This window comes from Rhinatrema bivittatum, chromosome 6 (assembly GCF_901001135.1).
Source record: "Rhinatrema bivittatum chromosome 6, aRhiBiv1.1, whole genome shotgun sequence".
NCBI lineage: Eukaryota > Metazoa > Chordata > Amphibia > Gymnophiona > Rhinatrematidae > Rhinatrema > Rhinatrema bivittatum.
Genome location: NC_042620.1, coordinates 122,892,729 through 122,916,303, shown reverse-complemented (window position 1 = coordinate 122,916,303; position 23,575 = coordinate 122,892,729). Strand labels below are relative to the sequence as shown.

General features: G+C 43.7%; 1 protein-coding gene across 1 annotated transcript in view; it reads left to right on the top strand.

Moving 5' to 3' along the window:
- Positions 1-23,575, top strand: part of PRKRA (protein activator of interferon induced protein kinase EIF2AK2) — a 96,310-nt gene that overhangs the window by 61,538 nt on the left and 11,197 nt on the right. Inside the window, exons 5-6 of the mRNA XM_029605893.1 lie at positions 706-823; positions 17,181-17,278. Of these exons, the coding sequence (XP_029461753.1) occupies positions 706-823; positions 17,181-17,278 (216 nt within the window). The remainder of the gene's footprint in view (positions 1-705; positions 824-17,180; positions 17,279-23,575) is intronic.

The following is a 23,575-nucleotide window of genomic DNA, read 5'->3' as shown; positions in this document are numbered from 1 at the left end:
TATACCTCAAAAAACACAAAGGAAGGCGATCTATAACAGCCGTCAGGATGAAAAGAAAAGAATAGATGCCTGTAGTCTAAAATTAATCCTTTATTGAAGTGGAGACACAAGGGTAGCCCGACTCTGGCCGAGTTTCGCCGTCACAAAACGGCTGCCTCAGGGGCTTAAATCAATCTTCTTGGGTTCATCAATCATAATAAATGAAAGATGATCGTATAGATCACTATGTGATCTCTTATACTGCTCCGTCTTGCAACCTTCACAAACATCGATCTCCACTTGATTTAAGCCCCTGAGGCAGCCGTTTTGTGACGGCGAAACTCGGCCAGAGTCGGGCTACCCTTGTGTCTCCACTTCAATAAAGGATTAATTTTAGACTACAGGCATCTATTCTTTTCTTTTCATCCTGCATGTATACCTCATACATGTTCATTGTGGATATCCTGAAAACCAGACCTGTTTATGGTACCTTAGGACTGGAATTGCCCACCCCTGTCATAGTGCTTCAGGCCTAGTTTTGCCCCAAACATCAGACTCCCACAAGGAGGGAAGAGAGATTAGCTTTTTAGTAGAAACCAAACTTTTAGTGCTTTCCAGACAATCCATTTGCTTTTTCTTCAAAGCATATTAAGAAAAGAGATACTTTAGATTTTCTTGTTTTGTCATACTTTTGATATTTCTGCTCTGTAATCTATATTTCTGTAGGAAATGGCTGTTAAAAGGGGATGGAGACTTCCTGAGTATTCACTAGCCCAGGAATCGGGGCCACCTCATAAGAGAGAGTTTACAATGACATGCAGAATAGAAGCATTTGTAGAAACAGGTATGTAGCATTACTTTTATATTGCAGCAAAATTGTGAAATACACATTGTTCCTGTTGTCTAAAGCTTGGGATTCTTTGATGCTATTAATCTGCAAGAGATAAATATGCATTTCCTCTTCTTAAAGCGAGTAGTCTTTCTTTACTGTGTGGGAAAACTAACCAAAATATTGTTGCTCACTCTGCTGGATGCACAGTTGCTTCACACGATTGTGCCCCATTCCTTTCCTAGTACACAGACACTTTGAATCCAAAACATCTTTGTTCGGAATCTATGGAACCTTATTCAGAAGAAATAAGTGTCTATCCTTTGCTGCAATGTAGTCAGTATACTGGTTCTGAGGGAAGGGGTTGTTTTGTTTGAAGGGTAGGGATTACTCTTTAATCAGTTCTAGTATTTGCTCAGTTTAACTCCTGTAAGGGTACATGCAAAAGACAAGTACATACTGTTCAGGCTGGACCAACCCAGGCTTTGACTCACTGCAATGGATGGCCTCGTAACTCTGACTTAGGAAAATCCAATGGAAAGTTGGAGCTACATGTCCATGATTTCAGTATTGCAGGGCAAGGACTGAATCAGCCTGTTCCTCATTATTGGGAGCCATCTGGTAATTATAGTTAAAGCTATATATATATATACATATATTTATGTATATTCATGCTTAACTCAAACTCCAATCCTCTCTACTCAAAGCTTATCAATTACTAAACACCACCTGAATAAAATTTTATGTGGGTCATATTTGACTTGAATTATTTGAAGCTTTATTTGACCTGAATTTCTTCACTTTTCAGATGACAAACTGGCATTTTTTAGCATCCAAACAGATGAATCCAGAACCAGTGGGTTATGCATTTCTACCAACAGATGGAGATGGAGCAAACTGATGTCACAGTATATATACTCCTGCAGTGGCATCAGCCTGCCAGTATTCTCCCTTCTCCAGCAGATGGTGGACATGCAGCTCCCTAGTAGGGATTGCGTCAGCTTTTAGAAGGAGAATTTGCAAGGAGAAATTAATTGCCCCGCTGTTTCTGTGGTGATGCCAGATGGTTCCTCCCCCAGTTGAGAATTCCTGAAGTGATTTCCATGGTCTCTCAGATATATGACTTGGTCCAATAGCTGTTTTATTTAGCCAGCATGGACTTAGCTGTTTGTACAGCTTAAAGGCAGCAGTTGCAGGAGTCCAAGTGCGGCATACGCCCTCTCCACCCCGCAGCCGAAGACTGTGTTTGTACTCAGCTGGGAAGGGCTGAGCTCCCGTGTTTAAAAAACAAAACAAAAGAAACCCAAAATAAGAGTTGGGGGGGTTAGTTTAGGACTTCCTCTGGTCTCCGTGTTTGGTGCATCGTCCCCAACGTTTGTTCCCACTCCAGTGGAGGTTAGGGGAACTGGGCAGCCTGGCAGTCTGAGTGGCCCATTGGGCTAGGCGCCACCATTAGGCTTCTTTTTTGTGTGCTGCGTGGTAGACCATGGCAGCATTTTCGCATGCTTTTTTAATGCATGGTTGGCTGCCCTCTACAGGATCTTCAGTGCGCAAGTGCGTCCCGTGCATACATCCTGTGCGTGCACTTTCTCACATACCTGTGTGCGCCTAGTTTTTTTGTGCACAAACTTGGGATGCTTTAAAATTTGTGTGCATACATTTTGTTTCAGCAGGGTTTCGGATGGGCGCACATCTTCAGTCGCCTGTTAAGAGCCAGTGGCTAAGAAACCTAAGCGCCTTTCTCTGCTGTCTTTATGCCAGCGCTGCTTAGAGGCTCAGGGAGAATTATCTTCCTCTGATTTTACTAAGCCTGGATCTTCCCTGCTGGATGGTGACTGGGTTAAGGATATGTCAGGAAGGGATGCCTCACCTTGGAACTCCTTGATTGGTTCCTCAGCAGGGGATAGCAGCTCAGTGAGTGCTGCACAAGTGCCTCCTATTCTGGGCATGGATCCTTCTGCCTTATCTTGGGTAGAATTTTATCAAGGATTGCAATCCTTCCTTCAGGAGCAGACCTTGGTGCCATCCAAGCAGATCTTCAGGTGGTGGCCTCTCCCTCCTCTTGTACATTTAAGCACCGAAGTACACCTCAAGCTGACAGGAATTCGAATGGCACTAATGATGAGGCAGATCCTGACACCTTAGAGGATGGGGAAATCCTGCCGGAGCTGGAACTGTATAGAACTATGTTGAGGCTATTTCTTAGAGATGAATTGCTGACACTGATTTCCCAGACATTGCAGATGTTGGGAGTTCCTTGGGCATATTCCATGACTGAGCCAAAGAGAAATCCCATTTTGGTTTCTTTGCATAAAGCCTCTTGTTTTTTCTCAGTTATGGAGGCCATTCAAGAACTAATTGATCTTGAATAGAATGCCCCAGAGGCAAACTTTAAAGCAGGGGTCAGGAACCTTTTTGGCTGAGAGAGCCATAAACGCCACATATTTTAAAAATGTAATTCCATGAGAGCCATACAATATGTTTAAAACTAAATACAAGTAAATGTGTGCATTTTATGTAAGATCACACTTTTAAAGTACAATAAGTCTCTGAAAATATTACACCAGGCCTTAAGACACCAATACATCTCCTATTAGGAAAACGGACCAAGTCAGGCTGCTATAGAGTCCTACATAGAAACTACTCGCCAGCAGAAAACCTCACCTGAATCACGTGCTGTCCCTCACCTAACATAGAATAAAGAGACCAAAACGCATAACATGAAGCATGCAGACAAACTGAATTGGAAACTGCAACAAGCCAGAGTCTCTGTATGCAGTGTAACAAAGGAAAAAAGAAACATCACCCATCCTTATAAAACAAATCAAGAAATATAAAATCATCAGCAGTAAAACTGTACTAACAAAAAGAACATATTTCGAAACAGCTGATGAGTGGAATATCCAATAATTAAAAACTCATATAAAACATTTCCAGATACCAACAAAATATTTCAAAATAGCAGACACAAAGACCCAGTAATGAAAAATAATAAGGATACAAAAGTTTTTTTGCTCTGCATACCTGGGAACGTTTGATATCCAGGTGTCCTGAGATTGTTCTGAATTAGCAGGAGGTGGGGTGGTTTGCTTGGAACTTTCTCCTCTCTCAGTCACATACCAGCGCTCTCTCTCACACTGGCTCTCAATGACACACCTATACACACATGCTCTCAGTACTCACATATACCCATGTTTTTTCTCTCTCACTTATATAGGCTCTTAATTACACATTTACACACATGCTGTCTATCTTTTCACGCTTACACACACACACAGGCTTTCAATCACATAAATACATGCTGTCTTTTTCTCTCACCCACAGACTCTCATTCACATGCTTACAAACATGTCCTCTCTTTCTCTCATTTACACACAGGCTCTCAATCACATACTCACATGCTCCCTCACCTAAATCAGCTCTCAATCACACACAGACACACATGGTCTCTCTCTCTCATTTAAACACAGGCTCTCAATCACATACTCACATGCTCCATCACCTAAACCTGCTCTCAATCACACACACACATGATCTCTCTCTTACTTATACACACAGGCTCTTAATCATACATACACATGATCTGTCTCACACACAAAGGATCTCAATCATACACACATACTCTTTCACACAAACAATTTTCAATCACAAACTTACACATACAGGTTCCCAATAGTAAACTTACATTCATGCTCTCTCTCTCTCTCACAGGCAGGCTCTCAATCATTCACATACATGCAGTCTCTCTCACACACACACACACACACACCCCGCGGCCTGGAAGAGGAAGTGGAGAGTATCGGGTGCCTGCGCGGCAAGAAGAGGCCACGCTGGTGCGCTCGGCATCGGCCCGAAGAAAAGAAGACTGCAGCGCGGCTCGGAGGAAAATGAAGAGGTTCAACCGCGGTCGATGGGACTCCGCCTCCGCGAGGGCTGAAAATGAAGGAGGTTAGCGTTGGGAGGAGGCTGCTGCTGCCGCGAGTTCCCGGGGTGGGGGAGAGAGTGAATGAGCGAGCAAGTGTGTGTTTGCTCGCTCATTCACTCTCTCTCTCCCCCAACCCGGGAACTCGCGGCAGCAGCAGCCTCCTCCCAACGCTAACCTCCTTCATTTTCAGCCCTCGCGGAGGCGGAGTCCCATCGGCCACGGTTGAACCTCTTCATTTTCCTCCGAGCCGCGTTGCAGTCTTCTTTTCTTCGGGCCAATGCCAAGCGCACCGGCGTGGCCTCTTCTTGCCGCGCACGCACCCGATACTCTCCACTTCCTCTTCCGGGCCGCGGGGGGGTCGGCAAGAAGAGAGCACGCCGGTGCCGCTGACTCCAGCTGTCCTGCCGCGTTCCGCCCGGGCTGACAGCATTTTAAGCCCGGGCGGAGGAGGACCGGGGAGCAGCTGGGTCAGCGGGAAAGTGTGGCGACTGTCCGCGAGCCAGATGCAGCCCTCAAAAGAGCCATATCTGGCTCGCGAGCCATGGGTTCCCGACCCCTGCTTTAAAGGAAGGCCTGTACCCCCTGGATCCAGTGGTGAGAAAGCGTCTGTGTTTTCTGAAAGTGGATGTGCTTGTCTGTGCCATCTATAAACGGATGACCATCCCCATGGAGGGAGGAGTGGCCTTGAAGGATGTGCATGATTAAAGAATTGAGGCCATCCTTAAGCAAGCATTTGAAGCAGTGGCAATGACATTGCAGTTAGCTTTCTGCTATTCCCTGGTGGCATGCTCTTGCTTGCTTCTCTCTCAAGAGATTGATGATTCTGGAGTGAATTCCAGGGCATTTATGGAACCTGCTGCCAACTTTTTAGCAGATGCGGGTTGCAATTTGGTCCGCATTTCTGCCAGAGGAGTGGCTTCAGTAATAGCGGCCAGGTGTCTGTTATGGCTGAGAAACTGGGCAGCCGATGCGAGTTCCAAAGCTAATCTTATGAAATTACCTTTTTTAAAGGCTCACTCTTGTTTGGCAGCGAGTTGAAGTTAGCCAGTAAGTGGGGGTGAATCCCAGGTTCCTCAATTGCCGGAGGATAAAAAGCAGTCACCATGCCCCTTTGCTATGAAGGGTCGTCTTAGGGGTTCCAGGCGTTTTCATGCCTGAAGAGGGGCGACCTTTCAGAGGACTCTGCCTTTTGGCAAGTCTCAGTCCTTTTATCCCAGACAGCCCAAGCAGGGAGTGGGCTCAGGTAGTGGAACCTCCCAAGTCTTCCAATGAAGCTTTGCACACCCATCCCTGGGAACAGGAGATAGGGGGGCACCTCTCTGTCTTTTTTTTATCAGAGTTGGGTTGAGATTTCATCGGATCAGTGGGTCCTGGAAGTAATACAAGATGCATATACACTGGAGTTTCTCAGTATTCCTCTGGACATGTTCATTGTGACTCCCTGCCACTCTCTGCAGAAGAAGCAGGCAGTCAAGAGTACACTGTCATGGCTCCTCAGTCTGAGGACTGTGGGTCCAGTGCCCACGTCTCAAGAAAATTTGGGTCGATATTCTATTTATTTCGTTGTGCCCAAGAAGGACTCCTTTTGTCCCATCCTGGATCTCAAAGGAGTCTGTCTATCATTTGCAGGTGACTTACTTTCCCATGGAGACATTACGCTCAGTAATGGTGGCTGTCCAGTCGGGAGAATTTCTGACTGCCTTGGATCTATCAGAGGTGTACCTCCATTTTCCTGTCCGATTGGAACACAGTTTTCTGCGTTTTCAAGGGTGCCATTATTGGTTTCAGGTGCTGCCTTTTGATCTAGCCACTGTTTCCAGAATCTTTTCCAAGGTTATGGTGGTAGAAATGGCAGAACTGAGAGAGTATGGGATCCTTGTACACCTGTATTTAGATGATTTGGGCCAAGTCTCTGGAAGAGAGCAGTCTGGTAACCCACAAGGTGATTTCCTTGTTTCAGGAACTTGGGTGGTGAACCTAGCCAAAAGTAGTCTTCAACCATCTGGGTGAACAAGGTAGGGCAGAGTTTTTCTTTCGGAAGCTCATATTCAAAAGTTGATGGCACAGGTGTGTCTCTTGGTGAGCACTGTACGCCCAACAGCACGGTCCTATCTACAGGTGCTTGGTTGATGGCAGCAACCCTGGAAGTAACATAGAAACATAGAAACATAGAAATGACGGCAGAAGAAGACCGAATGGCCCATCCAGTCTGCCCAGCAAGCCTCACACATTTTTTCTCTCATTCTTATCTGTTACTCTTAGCTCCTTGTTCTATTCCCCTTCCACCCCCACCATTAATGTAGAGAGCAGTGATGGAGCTGCATGCAAGTGAAATATCTAGCTTGATTAGTTAGGGGTAGTAGGGGCAGTAACCGCCGCGATAAGCAAGCTACACCCATGCTTATTTGTTTTACCTAGACTATGTTGTACAGCTCTTGTTGGTTTTTTTTTTCTTCTCCCCTGCTGTAGAAGCAGAGAGCCATGCTGGATATGCATTGAAAGTGAAGTATCAGGCACATTTGGTTGGGGTAGTAACCGCCGTAACAAGCCAGCTACTCCTCGCTTTGTGATTGCGAATCCTTTTTTTTCTTCACCCCTGTCGTTGAAGCTATGCAGGATATGCGTGAAGCATCAGTTTTTTGTTTTTGTTTTTGTTTTTTTTTTTTCCCCCTGCCATTGAAGCAGAGAGCTATGCTGGAAATGCGTGATGTATCAGTCTTTCTCCCATGCCGATGCAGCAGAAAACCATGCTGGATATGCATGGAAAGTGAAGTATCAGGCACATTTGGTTTGGGGTAGTAACTGCCGTAACAAGCCAGCTACTCCCCGCGTTTTGAGTGCGAACCCTTTTTCTTCTCCTTTGCCGTTGTAGCAGAGAGCTCTGCTGGATGTGTGAAGTATCAGTTATTCTTCTCCCCTGTCATTGAAGCAGAGAGCTATGCTGTATATGCATTGAAAGTGAAGTATCAGGCATATTTGGTTTGGGGTAGTAACCGCCGTAACAAGCCAGCTACTCCCCTCTTTATGAGTGCAAATCCTTTTTTCCATTACCTCTTGCTGTTGAAGCTTAGAGCGATGTAGGAGTCACAGTAAGCATGTGTATGTTTATTTAATAAGGGTATTGTGTCAATAGCCATCATTCTGGCGAGTCACCCACTCTTCATTGGCGGCCTCTTGACTTTATAGATCCGCAGTGTTTATCCCACGCCCCTTTGAAGTCTTTCACAGTTCTGGTCTTCACCACTTCCTCCGGAAGGGCATTCCAGGCATCCACCACCCTCTCCGTGAAGAAATACTTCCTGACATTGGTTCTGAATCTTCCTCCCTGGAGCCTCAAATCGTGACCCCTGGTTCTGCTGATTATTTTCCTACGGAAGAGGTTTGTCGTTGTTTTTGGATCATTAAAACCTTTCAAGTATCTGAAAGTCTGTATCATATCACCTCTGCTCCTCCTCTCCTCCAGGGTGTACATATTTAGATTCTTCAATCTCTCCTCGTACGTCATCCTATGAAGATCCTCCACCTTCCTGGTCGCCCTTCTCTGTACTGCTTCCATCTTGTCTTTGTCTTTTTGTAGATACGGTCTCCAGAACTGAACACAGTACTCCAGGTGAGGCCTCACCAAGGACCTGTACAAGGGAATAATCACTTCCCTTTTCTTACTTGATATTCCTCTCTCTATGCAGCCCAGCATTCTTCTGGCTTTTGCTATCGCCTTGTCGCATTGTTTCGCTGTCTTCACATCATTAGACACTATCACCCCAAGGTCCCTCTCCTGCTCCGTGCACATCAGCCTTTCCCCCCCCATCGAGTACAGTTCATTCGGATTTCCACTCCCCATAGTACCGTGGGCGAAGGCACATATGCATCCACTTCAGCATTCCCTGCTGTCTCGATGGAGCCCGCAGTCTCTGGACTATTCGATTCGGCTCCACCTGCCGATGGAAATCTGCTCTCACCTCCAGTGGTGGTTGCAAGCAGATCGTCTGAAAAAGGGAGTCTCCCTGATGTCGCTGGACTGATTGGTACTCATGACAGATGCAAACTTCCAATGATGGGGAGCTCACTGTCAGGAACTAATGGTGCAAGGGCACTGGAATACAGAGGAGTCTCTCCGGAACATCAATTGGCTGAAACCCCGGTGGTCCTTACAGTTGGCATACTTTACAGTTCAGCTGCAGGGTCGAGTGTCCTGAATAAGGTCAGACAATGAAACAACAATGGCTTAACATCAGTCAGCAGTGGGGAACCAAGAGCCAACAAGTATCTCAAGAGATGGATCAACTTATGGAATGGGTGGAAGTGCATCTTCAGGAGATGTCAGCCTTGTATATTGCAGGAAAAGACAATGTAAGAGCAGACTTTCTAAGCAGGGAGAGCCTGGACCCAGGAGAAGGATATTGTCGGATGAGGCATTCCAGCTGATAGTGGATCACTATGGCCTTCCATTTATAGACCTGCTGGCGACTTCTCGCAATGTGAAGGTTCCTAGATTCTTCAGTTACAGGAGAGATCCGAAGTCCTTAGGGATCAATGCTTTTGTGCAGGCCTGGTCAGAAGGCAAGCTGCTGTATGTCATTCCACCGTAGCCCCTATTAGGATGAATGGTTCAAAGGATCAACAGCCACAGCGGGATGGTGCTTCTGGTGGTACTGGATTGGCTCAAAAGACCATGGTATGCAGATCTGCAAAGACTCCTGGAGGAAACCCCCCCCTTCATTTTCCCCCATACAGGAACCTGTTGCAACAGGGGCCTGTCCTTCATGAAGATCTTACTCTTGTTTTGTCTTATGGCATGGCCCTTGAGAGGGCTCGCTTGTTGAAGCATGGATATTCTTCTGCGGTGATTGCCACCTTGCTACGAGCATGAAAGTTCTCTACTTCCTTAGCCTCTCTGCGGGTTCGAGTGTTTGAGGCTTGGTATGAAGTTTGAGGAGTGCTTCCTCATTCAGTTGGGATCCTGCTCATTTTGGAATTTTTACAGGATGGGTTGAATAAAGTATTGGCCCTTAATTCCTTGAAGGTACAGGTAGTGGCTCTTGCTTGTTTCAGGGGCCAGGTGAATGGTGGATCCTTATCGTCTCATCCTGATGTGGCCCATTTCCTGAGGAGAGTGAAACATCTTCATCCTCCCTTGCGGTTACCAGTTCTTTAGTAGAGTCTTAACCTGGTGTTGGATTTTTTGGTGAGCCCTATATTTTGACTGCTGGGTAGCCTTTTCATGCAATTACTAACCTTGAAAATGGTGTTTCTGGCGGCGATTTGTTCTGCAAGTTGAATTTCCGAGCTGCAGGTCTTGTCTTGTTGGGAGCCGTTTCTTCAGGTGATGCCAGGAGCAATACAGCTGCATACTGTTCCTTCCGTCTTGCCTAAAGTGGTCTCAGATTTTCACTTGAATCAGTCCATTTCCTTACTGTCCATGGATAAAGAAAAGATGCAGCGGAATACCGCCTGTTGCATTCTTTGGATGTCAAGAGATATGTCATGAGATATCTGGAGGTTTCTAAATCTTTCCGAAAGATGGATCGCCTGTTCATCCTTCATGGTGGAGGAAAACAGGGTGAACAAGCTTTGCAGACTACAATAGCTCGATGGATTAAGAAGGTGGTCATGGCCACATATGTGGTGGCTGAAAAGCCATTGCCCACTTAGGTTAGGGCTCATTCCACTAGGGCTTAGGTAGTGTCATGGGAGGAGGTACGATTGTCTCCCGTTGACATTTTGCTGAGCTGTGACGTGCTCCTCTTTGCACACCTTTTCCAGGTTTTATCTACTGGATGTGCAGGCCCAGGAGGACGTAGCCTTTGCATGTGCGGTTTTGACTGGACCATGGGCAGCCTCCCGCCCTATTCGAGAGTAGCTTTGGTACATCCCACTGGTTCTGGATTCATCTGTCTGGACGCTAAGAAATGAGAAATTACTACTTACCTGATAATTTCCTTTTCTTTAGGGCAGATAGATGAATCCAGCTTCCCGCTCTTGGCTGCCGAATGATTGGGCTATGGTCCTCCTGTATGGCTAAGAGTTTCCAGGAATTACTGGTAAGTGTTAATCCAGTCCCTAGACTAGTGTTAATAAGTGCTTGTCTGAGCTCAGGGTTTCTTGTTGTTTGAGTACAGAATTGGCTGTCTGTTTTTAATCAAGTTTTTTGTTAGTCTGCCCACAGTTTTGTCACTGCAGGAGTATATATACTGTGACGTCTGCTGTTAGAGGTGCATAACCCACTGTTTCTGGATTCATCTGACTGTTCTAAAGGAAAGGAAATTATCAGGTAAATAGATTTGCTAACATACCAAGAAAGGTGCAGCTTGAGAAGTTCTAAAGCTATTATTTTTGTAAAAGTAAATTTATCTGGCAGAAATTTATAGATTAAAAATTGGTATGAGAATATAATTTTTATCCAACTGATTCTTGAGTCTTTTAATTATTATTTTTGTGTATTTAACTCATGCCTTATCATTGGTAGCTCAAGGCGAGTAACATTTATTTTTATTTTTGTGGTGTTGGTTTTTGTCATTGTTATCTCAGATTTTTTTTTTTTTTGTTTTAATATTGTAATTTGCTGAGAGAGAATTTCTTGGATCGGTAGAATATGTATTCAATAATATCTGCTCCTAGATTTTGTATGTATTTTATCAAGGATTACAAAATATTGGGGTTACTTCACCTCTGGCCTTTTGAGCTCTGAAGGACAAATTCTGTATGTGGGAATACTCAGGTTTTGGTGAATAGCAGCTGCTGTAAAAGAGGCTATTTGCGAGAGTAATGGTGACAAAATTATTCAGCATAATTAAAAAATATATATATTTGGAGCATGTAGGAGCCAGAGAATATCTCTTAATGCTCTCTGCTTCACCTATGGAGAAGCCCATAGGGCAGAGATAAGCAGCTCTGGTTCTCGAGGGCCACAAACAGATCTGTTTTTCAGGATATCCACAATGAAAATGTTTGAGATATGTTTGTATGCACTGCCACCATTGTATATAAGTATATCTCATGCATATTCTTTGTGAATATCCTGAAAACCAGATCTGTTTGTGGTACTCCAGTTGCCTGCCTACCTCTGCATTAAGGGTTTATTCACCTACACATTTAATTATGAGGAGAGAATTTGAAAATAGCTGTTCTGAAATTAGGTGGTGTTAGTAAAGGTTTCAATTTTCCCAGTATCATAAGTTTTGCATAGCCTTCTTTTACTTTCACCGATATTAGACGCCGATATTAGACACAGGTATTATATTGATTTATTCTGGTTGATAGAGGGGCATAGGAAATGGGGCCAAACTATGTGGGAAAGGAAGAGGGAACTCGATGCAGTCAAGCCACACCGAGAGAGATTATTAACTGGGTGCACGCATTCACACGAATGGCCTCTGTAATTGTTCGTGCAGAGCCCGCTTCCATTCAGTCCAAAGCAAACTCTCGGTGCTTTCACAGCGAGCAGGTGCATGGGAGGGCAACCCAGGTACACACATGTCTAGCAAAGTTTGCTGGAGATACAACAGAGGAACGAGCTCCACCGCCGGTTGCAGAAATAAGCACATCTGTAATCTGTGCACAGCACCTCATCCAGGTAACAAATGTTCACGAAATGACAAGGTGTGGGTTGGATTATCGCTCCAATCCCGGTAAATTGGCAGGCAATGCTTCCCTGGTTGGCATGCTACCCTCATAGGGAAGGGGCAAATATTGTGCTGAGTGGTTTCCAAGATGGTTTTGTTATCCCTCACACGGGTCAGCTGCAATCTGTTAAGGTGGTCAGTACCCCTTCGGCGTGCAAGCTGGCCAGTATCGTCAGGGAAAACTCAAAAAGGTGGGTCAGCTGGGGCGGCTTGACGGCCCTTTTGCTGAGCCCCCCACTGGAGCATCTCATCTTGTTCCCATTAGCGGTTATCCCAAAAAAGGAGCCTGGAAAATACAAGCTTATACGTAACCTTTCTCACCCTATGGAGACTTCCGTTAATGACCATATTCAATCTGAAATACTGCTTGATACAATGTGTCCTTCAATAGCACATTGGATTTACTCAGATCCTGTGAACAGGGTGCTCTCATGGCAAAAGTAGGCATAGTCTTCTTTTCACCTTCTACTAGAACACCCGAGCAGTTTTCCACATCTGATTCCATTTCTATTATGACAAATGTCTGCCAATGGGATGCTTAATTTTGTGTGCCTACTTTGAAACATTCAATACCTTCCTACATTTGGCAATGGAAGAGGCATCTGGACTGGAATCGCTAGTTCACTACTTAAATGATTTCTTGTTCATAGGAAGGGGGGAGTACATTTGAATGCCTTAAGTTGTTTGATGCTTTTCACGAGTTGGCGCACAAGTTTGGTGTTCCTTTGGCAGAGAACAAGTCTCAAGGTCGAGCTCGATTCTATGCAACTGGACTCCCAGGCAACAAGCTAGTGAAACTGACCGATCTGGTGTCTATCACCATGTGCAGCAGGAAAGTCATGCTGAGGCACATGAGGTCCCTCATAGGTAGCCTGGCCTTTGCTGTGTGAGTTATTCCTATGGGCAGGATATTCCTGTGCCGTTTGGTTCGCGATCACCATTGATTGCGGATAAGCAGGCCAGTTAGGGAAGATTTAGCATTGTAGTTGACGTTTCTCAAAGACTTTTACGGTGTCTCAGGGTGGCTTCCCAGGCAGGTCAATAGTGACGACCTGCAGCTATACTCTGACACTTCAGGTGGTTTCTGTGGCAAGGTGCTCAGTTGTCAGCATGTGGTGGTATGGTGTGACAATGCAGCGGTAGTCCAATCAATAAACAGACTTCCAAGTGCCTCCTGTTGTCAGTTCCTGAGGGAGTTTGTTTTATGTTGCTTGCATATGAACATTGTGCCGCGAGCGAAGCATGTTCCTGGAATGTGCAATGAGATAGTGGATTCTCTCTCTTGTTGCAAGTGGTCCCTGTTCAGGAAGCTGCCCCTGCAAGCGGAGTTAGTCGGCAGGGAGGACCCAGAACAGCTATGGTCCTTCGGAACTGGATGGCGCGTGAGATGCTGTAAAGATCACTCATTCCATCCACATGGAACGCCTACATCTGCAACTACAATAAAGTGAAGGCATTCCTTGTTGCGAACGGCTGGTCCGGGCACCATGTTCTAGAGCAGGGGTGGTCAAGTCCGGTCCTCGAGGGCCGCAAACCAGTCGGGTTTTCAGGATACCCCTAATGAATATGCATGAAATAGATTTGCATACAACTGAGGCAGAGTGTATGCAGGTCTCTCTCATGCATATTCATTAAGGATATCCTGAAAACTCGACTGGTTTGCAGCCCTCGAGGACCGGAATTGCCCACCCCTGTTCTAGAGGATCTCTTTAGTAGCTATATGGTACACGCCAAACAGTGATTATCTAGGACATGGCTTGTTCACACCTAGCTGCCCTAGCATTCTTCTTGAAGTTGGAAATGGGCCATGCAGAACAGCATTTCACTGTTAAAAGGGTAATGCTGAGCGGGGCCAGGGAGTCTTTGCCACAACATGACACTCAGAGACCGCTGAACTACAAACTCCTGTTGCTGCTTTGGCGTGTTCTGCCCTCAGTAGCAGCTGACGAGTTTGAGACTACGCTCTTCCGGGTAGCCTTCATGCTAGCATTCTTTGGGTCCTTGTGCATTAGTGAATTTATGGCTCCAACGTGGAATACATCACAGCTATGGGGCTTACTGCGGGAGGATGTCAGCGTCTCCAATGGCACCCTATCCCTGAGATTGAAACAATCTAAGATTGACCAGGGGGCATGTGATCAAGTTATCACATTAACAGCAGTTAGAGTTTTAGTGACATGTCCGGTCATGGCTGTGACTCTATACTTAATCTTATGCCCAAAAGGGGATGGTTTGTTCCTGCTTCACTGGATAAATCTCCATTAAGCTGGTACCAGTTCTTGGCAGACTTCAAGAAGACTTTGGCAAAAGCTGGGCTGCAGAATGAATGTTTTGGCACTCACTCATTCCGCATAGGAGCCGCTTCCTGTGCCACCACCGCCAGCCTCCCACAGGCTGTCATATAGCAGATAGGATGATGGAGGTCCAGAGTTTTCGTGTCATACATTAGGCATGATGATGGTTCCCCTACGCTGGTGCTGGGTATGGTGTGTACCAAAACTTGTTTTCTCTCACTTGCAGCTGCCATCTGTCGTTGTCCCACATGAATCATCAGCCACTCACTCATAACGCACACCCTTTAAAGTGCCATGAGTGGGAAATTTGGGCATGACCTTGGGTTGTCAGGAAAAGGCTGGACCATCAAGTGGTTGGTCAAGGAGGCATGCATTGGCACCAACTTTGGCCCCTGTTGCAGCCGGGAGGAGCAGGTTCTGTACCGCCAGACCTCATTATCATACACCTTAGAGGCAATGATTTGGGGGTGGCACAGGCCTCGTTCTGAGGAATGCAATCAGGATGACTTGAGCCGCATTGCCTCATCATGGCCATCCTCAGAAATCTGTTGGTCTGAAATCATACCTCTGGCAAATGAAGGGCATTGGATGGTGGGGACAATCCCATCCTAAGCTCAACTGGCAATTACACAAAGCCCTTCAGCATGTGGGTGGTTATCATCTGAGGCATGAATGGATGGACATACATTATGCAGAATTGTACGCTCCGGATGGAGTTCATTTGTCATATGGGAAATGATCTGTTGATCATTTGTTTGGATGCATGAGCCGGAGCCGTTTTGTATGAGGGGAGCTCATCATGCATGGGCAGAAAGGATATTTCCTGGCCCATGCAAGACTAGATCCCTGTGTCAGCGGCGACCGAGTCCAGGAGATGCCAAGGATAGAAGGGATCAGGGAGGTACTGGTAAGGAAGAGAGGGAGCTTGGGCCCACCTCTCAGTGGTTGGCTATGGATGATGAATTGTGATAATAGTGAAACCCAACTCTGTTGAATTTAATAAATTTCAACACAACCAGCACATACAATTTTCTTACTGCTTAATGGAAAAATTTTTTTTTAATTTTTTTGGATGAAGTTGGTGGTTTCATATATTTAAAGCACTAGCCATCCAGGCTAAGCCGTTTTTATTTCTAATCATCAACACACTGACCAACCTCCTAAATATTTATATATTATTGTGCCAAATGTGCAGAAATTAACCAAGTTCTAATACTATCTACATATACTTAAAAGTTGCACCTATGTTGAGCCAAACAAGGCTTCTTATTTTAATGACAACCGACGCTGCAAAGTACTTAGCTGTAAGCATCTAGCGTCTCATTAGGCTCAGTTCATATGTGAAACCCCCGACTTTTACAAGTTTCGAAGACAATTCTTTTTCAAGGGTTGTCCTATCTTTGCCAAAATGATGTTTGTTCACTGCTGGAATCAAATTTGTTATCAAAATCCATTGGTGCACAATCACCTCCTCACTTGCTGGTATGTGATTGAGCACCAATGGATTTTGATAACGATTGTGCCTTGATAGATTGTCGGCTGAACAGGTCTGGGAGGGGCTCTGGAGAAGCCTGCTGTATGGTGGCCTACCAGGGACCCCTCTGGTGAAGGTGATCGCGATGCCTGTTGGGGGGGCTCGCAGAGCAACACTCCCTCAATTCTGCTTGGGTGGAGAGAATCGGAGATATTGGCATCTGCTCGGTGGTTGAGAGTAGGCAGTGGTGATAGGACTCTGTGCCTAAATTAGACTCCCCTGTTAGGGTCCTCTAATAAACGGCTGTGGCTATTTCATCCAAGTTACATTTCATGTTTTCCTTGTGTGTGTAATGTTGTGGTATCTAGCCGGGATGGGTGGGGGCAGGAATAGAACCCTGGGTGTCTGGGCTGCCCGATTTAATTAAACTCTGCTGAGTTGTTAGTAAAAAAAAAAAAAGACATTCAGACCCAGGCTTAGAAGCCCACAGAGCAGAATAGAGGCAAAACTAAATTCTACTCTTTAAAACACTTGAATGTTGCTTGCTGAATAAGCAGGCAGAGAACTACTGAATAATAGAATAAAACTGTTTAAATTGATAGATAAGATAATGTTTTAGATGCTGTTGGTTTTATTGATAAAGTTTGTGTCTGGATTAATTCTCTTTATCTTTACATGGCAATGCCCTGGGCATATGGAAACACTATTTAAATTGCACAAGTTCAATAAATTGCTCAGAAATTATAGCACAAGTTAACAATCTTTTTTTATAGTTTAGGTTTTTTTTTTCATTTTATTTTATTTTTTTTAAGTGTTTACTCCTAGAGAGGATGCAGCACTATGCAGTGCTGCAGCCTATTTTTCCAGCCTAGGATTTGGCCCTGTAGCAACCAAAACAGGGACTCTGCCACTAAGGTAAAGGAGAAACTTCACTGAAGGCATTCATCCATCCCGAGAAACACTGATGCAGTTAGTGTCCTGAAAATTTTAATGAAAGTTTCAGGAAAATCACAAGCTTAATAAAATGTGTTGATCTATTTTTTTCTTTTCCCTGCAGGAACGGGAACATCTAAAAAAGTAGCAAAACGAATTGCTGCTGAAAAATTAGTTAACAAACTTCAAAATTTACTCGCAGAAAACATCAACTTGTCTCTAGTAAGTACAAATGGGGAGTAACAAAGCAGTTGCTGAGTCTGGCAAGAACACAAAATATTTGGGAGGTGGAAATTTTCAGCAACAGGGATACCATAGGTCTTTATTTATTTATTTATTTATTTATTTCTTTTGTATACCGACATTCGATCGAGATATCACATCGGTTTCCAGAAAACAGGTTGAATAGAGCCGGAGCTGCCCTATTTTACATTGTAACAAGAGAACAGTTGATTAAACAATAAATATAAGGAACATTGTAACATATGAATAAAATTAGAATTAAAATATTAGTGGGTATATAGAAATGGCAAATAGCCTATATACAATATGTACAATATGACTTGGTTATGCTTTACATTAGAAACATGAACTGCAGAAAGACCACAAAGCCCATCCAGTCTGCCCATCCGTCCAACTAATCCAGCTTAACAATTCCCATAACCCCCTCAGAAATCTCCTGTTTTTATCCTATGCTTTCTTGACTTCAAATACCATTTTTTGTCTCCACCACTTCCACTGGGAGGCTGTTCCATACATCCAAGAACCTCTCTGTAAAGAAATATTTCCTAAGATTCCTCCTGAGTCTATCCCCTTTCAACTTCATCCCATGACCCTTCGTTCTAGAGCCTCCTTTCTTTGGAAAGAAGCTGGCCTCCTTTGCATGGAAATCTTTGAGAGATTTAAATGTCTCTCATCATATCTCACCTTTCTTTCAGGATATACATGTTTAGATCGTCAAGTCTATCCCCATATGCTTTAGAATAAAGACCATTGATCATTTTAATAGCCACCCTCTGGACAGACTCCAATTGGTTTATATCCCTTTGAAGGCAGTCTCCAGACCAGTATTCCAAATGAGGTCTCACCAGGATCTATACAGAGGCAATATTACCTCCCTTTTTCTGCTGACTATTCCTCTCCCTATGCAGCCAAGCATCCATCTGTCTTTTGTCATCACTTTATCCACCTGTTTGGCCACCTTAAGATCATCAGATATAATCACCACCAGATCCTGCTCTTCTTTTGTGCTTAAAATAATTTTGCCTCCAATAATGTTCCTCCCACTTGGTTTCTTGCAGGCTATAATCATTACTCTGCATTTTTTAGCATTAAATCTTAACTGCCAAACGCTAGACCATTCCTTGAACTTCATTAGATTCCTCTTCCTGTTTTCCTTGCCTTTCTGGCTGTCTACCCTGTTGCAGATTTTGGTATCACCGGCAAAAAGATAAAACTTTCCCGACAATCCTTCAGCTATGTTGCTGAAAAAATGTTGAAAAGAACCGGTCCAAGGACTAATCCCTAAGGAACATCACTAGAAATGTTTTGGGGGTTTTTTGGGAGTTTTTTTTTTTTAATTTATATTTTATTAAAGATTTTAACAAATTTTACATTGCAAAAATCCAGGTAATTGTTTTGGATTGCAAACTAATAATGGAAGAAAATAATATATAACTTATAAATACTCCAAAAATATAGTTCTCATTAAAGGGAGGATAATTCGGGTATCTATAAGAAACTGTAATACATACAGAAAAAGAGAATTATACTTTTTCTATGCAGTATATTATCTCAACTCTGCTCCTTCCCTGCTAAGAAAGTCTCAAGATTGGAAGGGTCCTGAAAAATGAACTTGTTTTTTTTGATGAATAACTTGACATTTGCATGGGAATTTTAAAAAGAAAACTGCTCCAAGGGATAAAACCCTTGGTTTCAACAAAAGAAATTGCTTCCTCCTTAACTGAGTACATTGAGCGACATCAGGAAAAATTTGTATTTTATTTGTCCACAAAAAAGGAAATCTTTATTCTTGAAATATTTTTGAAGTACCAGGTTTTTATCCTGTTCACTACAAAAACACTTTCCCGGAGGCCAATTGATCGAACAACCCCAAGCCACCCCTAATATCCAACTACACCATGGTTAATTAATCTCCAACATGGTTAACTATTCTCCAACTACTCCATGGTTAACCTTATATTCTATCGTTTACCTGTGTGAATTATAACCTGTCCTTTCTCTTCCTTCTCAGCCAAGTTCTTATCACCCTGTTATATGTAACTGCCTTTTCCGCACCATTGTTATAGTTATGTTTACTATGCACCCCTGTTTTATGTGAACCAGCACGATGTGACTGCTGTCTCGAATGCCGGTATATAAAAATCTGAAATAAATAAATAAATAAATAAAAAGAAACCAAAAGAGTTGCTCTGATTGGAATGTCATTTATAGACCCGCTAAGAAGGAGGTCAAATTAGGGGAATCCTGTTGCAAAACATCCCAGTTCTTCCTGCCCATCTTGAGATCTTATCCTAGCTTTAGATATATAGTAGATTTTTGAAATATTCTTTTCTTCTATAGTAGAAATAGATACAATATCCAAAAGATATTTTTTAAGCAACTCAAAAGCAGATTCACATTTACCCATTCAAGTCCTTTCATGGTCTTGTAGACCTCTATCATATCCCCCCTCAGCTGTCTCTTCAGCCCTAACCTCTTTAGCCTTTCCTCATTGTAGAGTCATTCCATCCCCTTTATCATTTCAGTTGCTCTTCTCTGTTCTTTCCTCTGTGCAACTATATCTTTTTTTTTTTTTTTTTAGATGCAGCGACTAGAACTGCACACAGAATTCAAGGTGCATTCTCATCATGGAGCGATACAGAGGCATTATGACATCCATTGTTTTATTCGCCATTCCCTTCCTGATAATTCCTAACATTCTTCTTTCTTTTTTGACTGCCTCAGCACACTGAACGGACAATTTCAATGTGTTATCCACTATGACGCCTAGATCTCTTTCCTGGGTGGTAATTCTAAATGTAGAACCTAACATCATGCAACCACAGCAAGGGTTATTTTTCCCAATATGGATCACCTTGCACTTGTCCACTTTAAATTTCATCTGCCATTTGGATGCCCAATCTTCCAGTTTTACAAGGTCATCCTGCAGTTTATCACAATCTGCTTGAGACTTAACTACTCTGCATAATTTTGTGTTATCTGCAATTTTAACCATCTCGCTCATCATGCCCCTTTCCAGAACTTTTATAAATATATTAAAAAGCCACTGGTCCTAGTACAGATCCCTGTGGCACTCCACTGTTTACCTTTTTCTACTGTGACAACAGATCATTTAATCCTACTGTCTGTTAACCAGTTTGTAATCCACAGAAGGACATTGCCTCCTATCCCATGACTTTTTAGTTTTCTTAGAAGCCTCTTTATATTTCACTTTTCACACTTTTTTCAGTGCTTCAAAGTGGATTACATTCAAGTACTGTAGGTATTTCTCTATCCCCAGAGGGCTTACAATCTAAGTTTGTACCTGAGGCAATGGAGGGTAAAGTGACTTGCCTAAGGTCACAAGGAGCGACAGCAGGACTCAAACCCTGGTCTCCTGATTTGTAGCCCACTGCTATAACCACTAGGCCACTCCTCCACTCCAAATACTCCACATCTACAGGTTCACCTTTATCCACGTGTTTATTCACCTCTTCATAAAAAGTGGAGATTTGTGAGGCAAGACTTCCCTTGGGTAAATCCATGCTGGCTGTGTCCCATTAAACCATGTCTATCTAAATGTTCTGTGATTTTATTCTTTATAACAGTTTCCAGGACTTCTCTAAATTCCCTCTGAATCCCATTAGGCCTTATCACCTTATCTAAGTTTAGTTTGTGCCTCACAAATATACTTTTCTGAAAACCGATTGAGGTTTATCTTGCTTCTAATCTTATTTGTATTCATTTTGTCTCGTCCTGCTCTTGGCCCTTCTGTATTGAATGCTGAATAGAAATATTTGTTAAGCAATTTTGCTTTTTCCTCAACATCTTTTACATATTCCCCTCCTTCACCTCTAAGTTTCACAGTGCCACTTTTGCACTTCCTTCTCTTACTAACATATCTTAAAAAAAAAGTCTTGGTCCCCCTATCTTACTATATTTTGCTATTTTTTCTTCCATTTGAATTTTTGCATTCCTGACTACTTTCCCAGTTTTTCTTGGGCAACAACATCTGGAAAAGCTATCTTCCTCTTTTCGTGAACTCTTGTACTTTGAGTGCTGACCTTTTCTCCCTTACCTTTTCAGTTACTACTTTAGAAAAATATAGTGGACTCTTTTTTTTTTTTTTCCCTCTTTCCTTTAATTACTTTCTAACAAAAAGGTTAATAGTGCTTCTAATATCTCCTTTTAGTTTTGCCTGCTGCTCTTCAACTTCCCCTAGATTTTCCCATCCAGCTGACAATTCCTTGAGGTTGGTACTCCCATCTTAACAAAGTTAGAGCCTCATTTTCCAATATCGCATGGGATACCAAAAAGGGGTGTTACCTTATGCTAATAAGCATATGTATCGCAAATTGCGATAACAGCTATGCAACACACTCTTAGCACAAGTTGCGCTATTAACCCAATTTGGGCTACATTGCCAGTATATATCGCAGTTCACAATGTTTCTGGACAGCCTGTTTCAGTGTGATAGAGAGAGAGAGAGAGTTTGAGAGAACATTGCCCAAATCTTATCTTGGAGTGAGTTTCCTCACTCCGAAGGCCATCAAATCTTCACAAGAGACCACTGTTTTGTTCGTACGTCTCACGTTGAATGTGATAGTGGCCCCCAACCCCCTACACTCATACCTAATCCCCACCTTGAGTTACTAGGTGAGCCTCTCATAGGGATACAAATACCTGTCTAGGGAAGAGACACTATAGCAAGGCAGTCTCTCTCTCTCTCTCTCTCTCTCTCTCTCACTCTCACACACACCTTTACTGGCCTCTAGCGCACAACGTACCCCTGATTACAGAATTAAAACTTTGCATTCGCAAATCGCGTTAATGGCTGTTAGCGTGATTTGCGGAATTATCTCCTGCAGTAACTCCTTGGAAAATGACCCCCTTAGTTTGCCTGAACTATAGGACCTTCACCTTTGAATGAACCTTTATCTCCTATGCTCTAATACTGAACCACACTATCTGATGATCACTGGATCCGAGATGATAGTGTACCACAACATCAGAAATACTGTCCCCATTGGTAAACACTAGGGATGTGCAGAGGGACGCCATATGTTACATTCGTAATTCGGATTTGTCGGGGAGCAGATACGTTGCATTCGGCCGTATGGTGCCCCGATGCGTTAATACAGCGATTTCTATTTGTGTGCCAGCTAAAATCCCCCCAAGACTTACCAAAACTCCCAGGGGGTCCGGGAAACATCCCCTGCACTCACACCCTCGGTGCCAGTTTCATCATGGCGCCGATAGCCTTTGTCACAGGGGCCATTGGTCAGCCCCTGTCACATGGCCATTGGCGCCATCTTGTGCTCCTACCATGTGACAGGGGCTGACCAATGGCACTGGTAGCCCCTGTGACATAGTATGGGCAAAGGCTATCGGCGCCATTTTGAGTACTGGCATCGGAAGGCCGGAGTGCAGGAGGTCGCTCTGAGACCCTTAGGGGCTTTTGGCCAGCTTGGGGGGGCCTCCTGACCCCACAAGACTTGCCAAAAGGAAAATATGATGTATGAGATCAGAAGCCTCTGGCAGTGTTGGGATTTGAAATCGACTTCAATCAGCAGCCCATTCATACAGTGCCTTATAAAAGTCTTCAACCCTTGTACATTTTTCACATTCTGCTGTCTAAAAATGTACAATTCAAAATCCATTACATAAGAATATAGGATGTGCCATGCTGGATCAGAGCAAGATCTATCAAGCCCAGCATCCTGTCTTTGAAAGTGGCTGGTCTGGGTCACAGATACCTGGCAGATCCGCAATAGTTGGGCTATTTCTAAAGTAGGCGTTTGTTTTACCAATGTACACAACATACTATATGCTTTCATTCTGAATGCAAATATTTCTATAATTGTTCTAAGTAATTACTGTAAGTGTAACCTCATCCCCCGGGTGCGGATTGCTATCCGATGGGGCCATAAAGCATTTGGTTTACGCTTTGGGTCTGAAACCTTACCAGACTGTTTATTTATTTATTTAGATTTTTATATTCCACTTTTCGGCACTTCAAAGTGTGTACATCAAAGCGGTTTAGGTATTTCCCTATCCCCACAGGGTTTATAATCTAATTTTGTACCAGAGGCACAGAGGGTAAAGTGACTTACCCAAGGTCACAATGAACCACAGTGGGATTTGGACAAAGTATCTTTCTTTCTGGGCCTGGATTTTTTGTCAAGTGGGGTGGGGGAGATTACTCCCAAGACCCCGAGTGCTAAGAGTGACCCTTCATGTCCTTTATCTTGTCCCTGGGAGACGGGTACTTGTATGTCACAGTGTGTGCTGGATGTG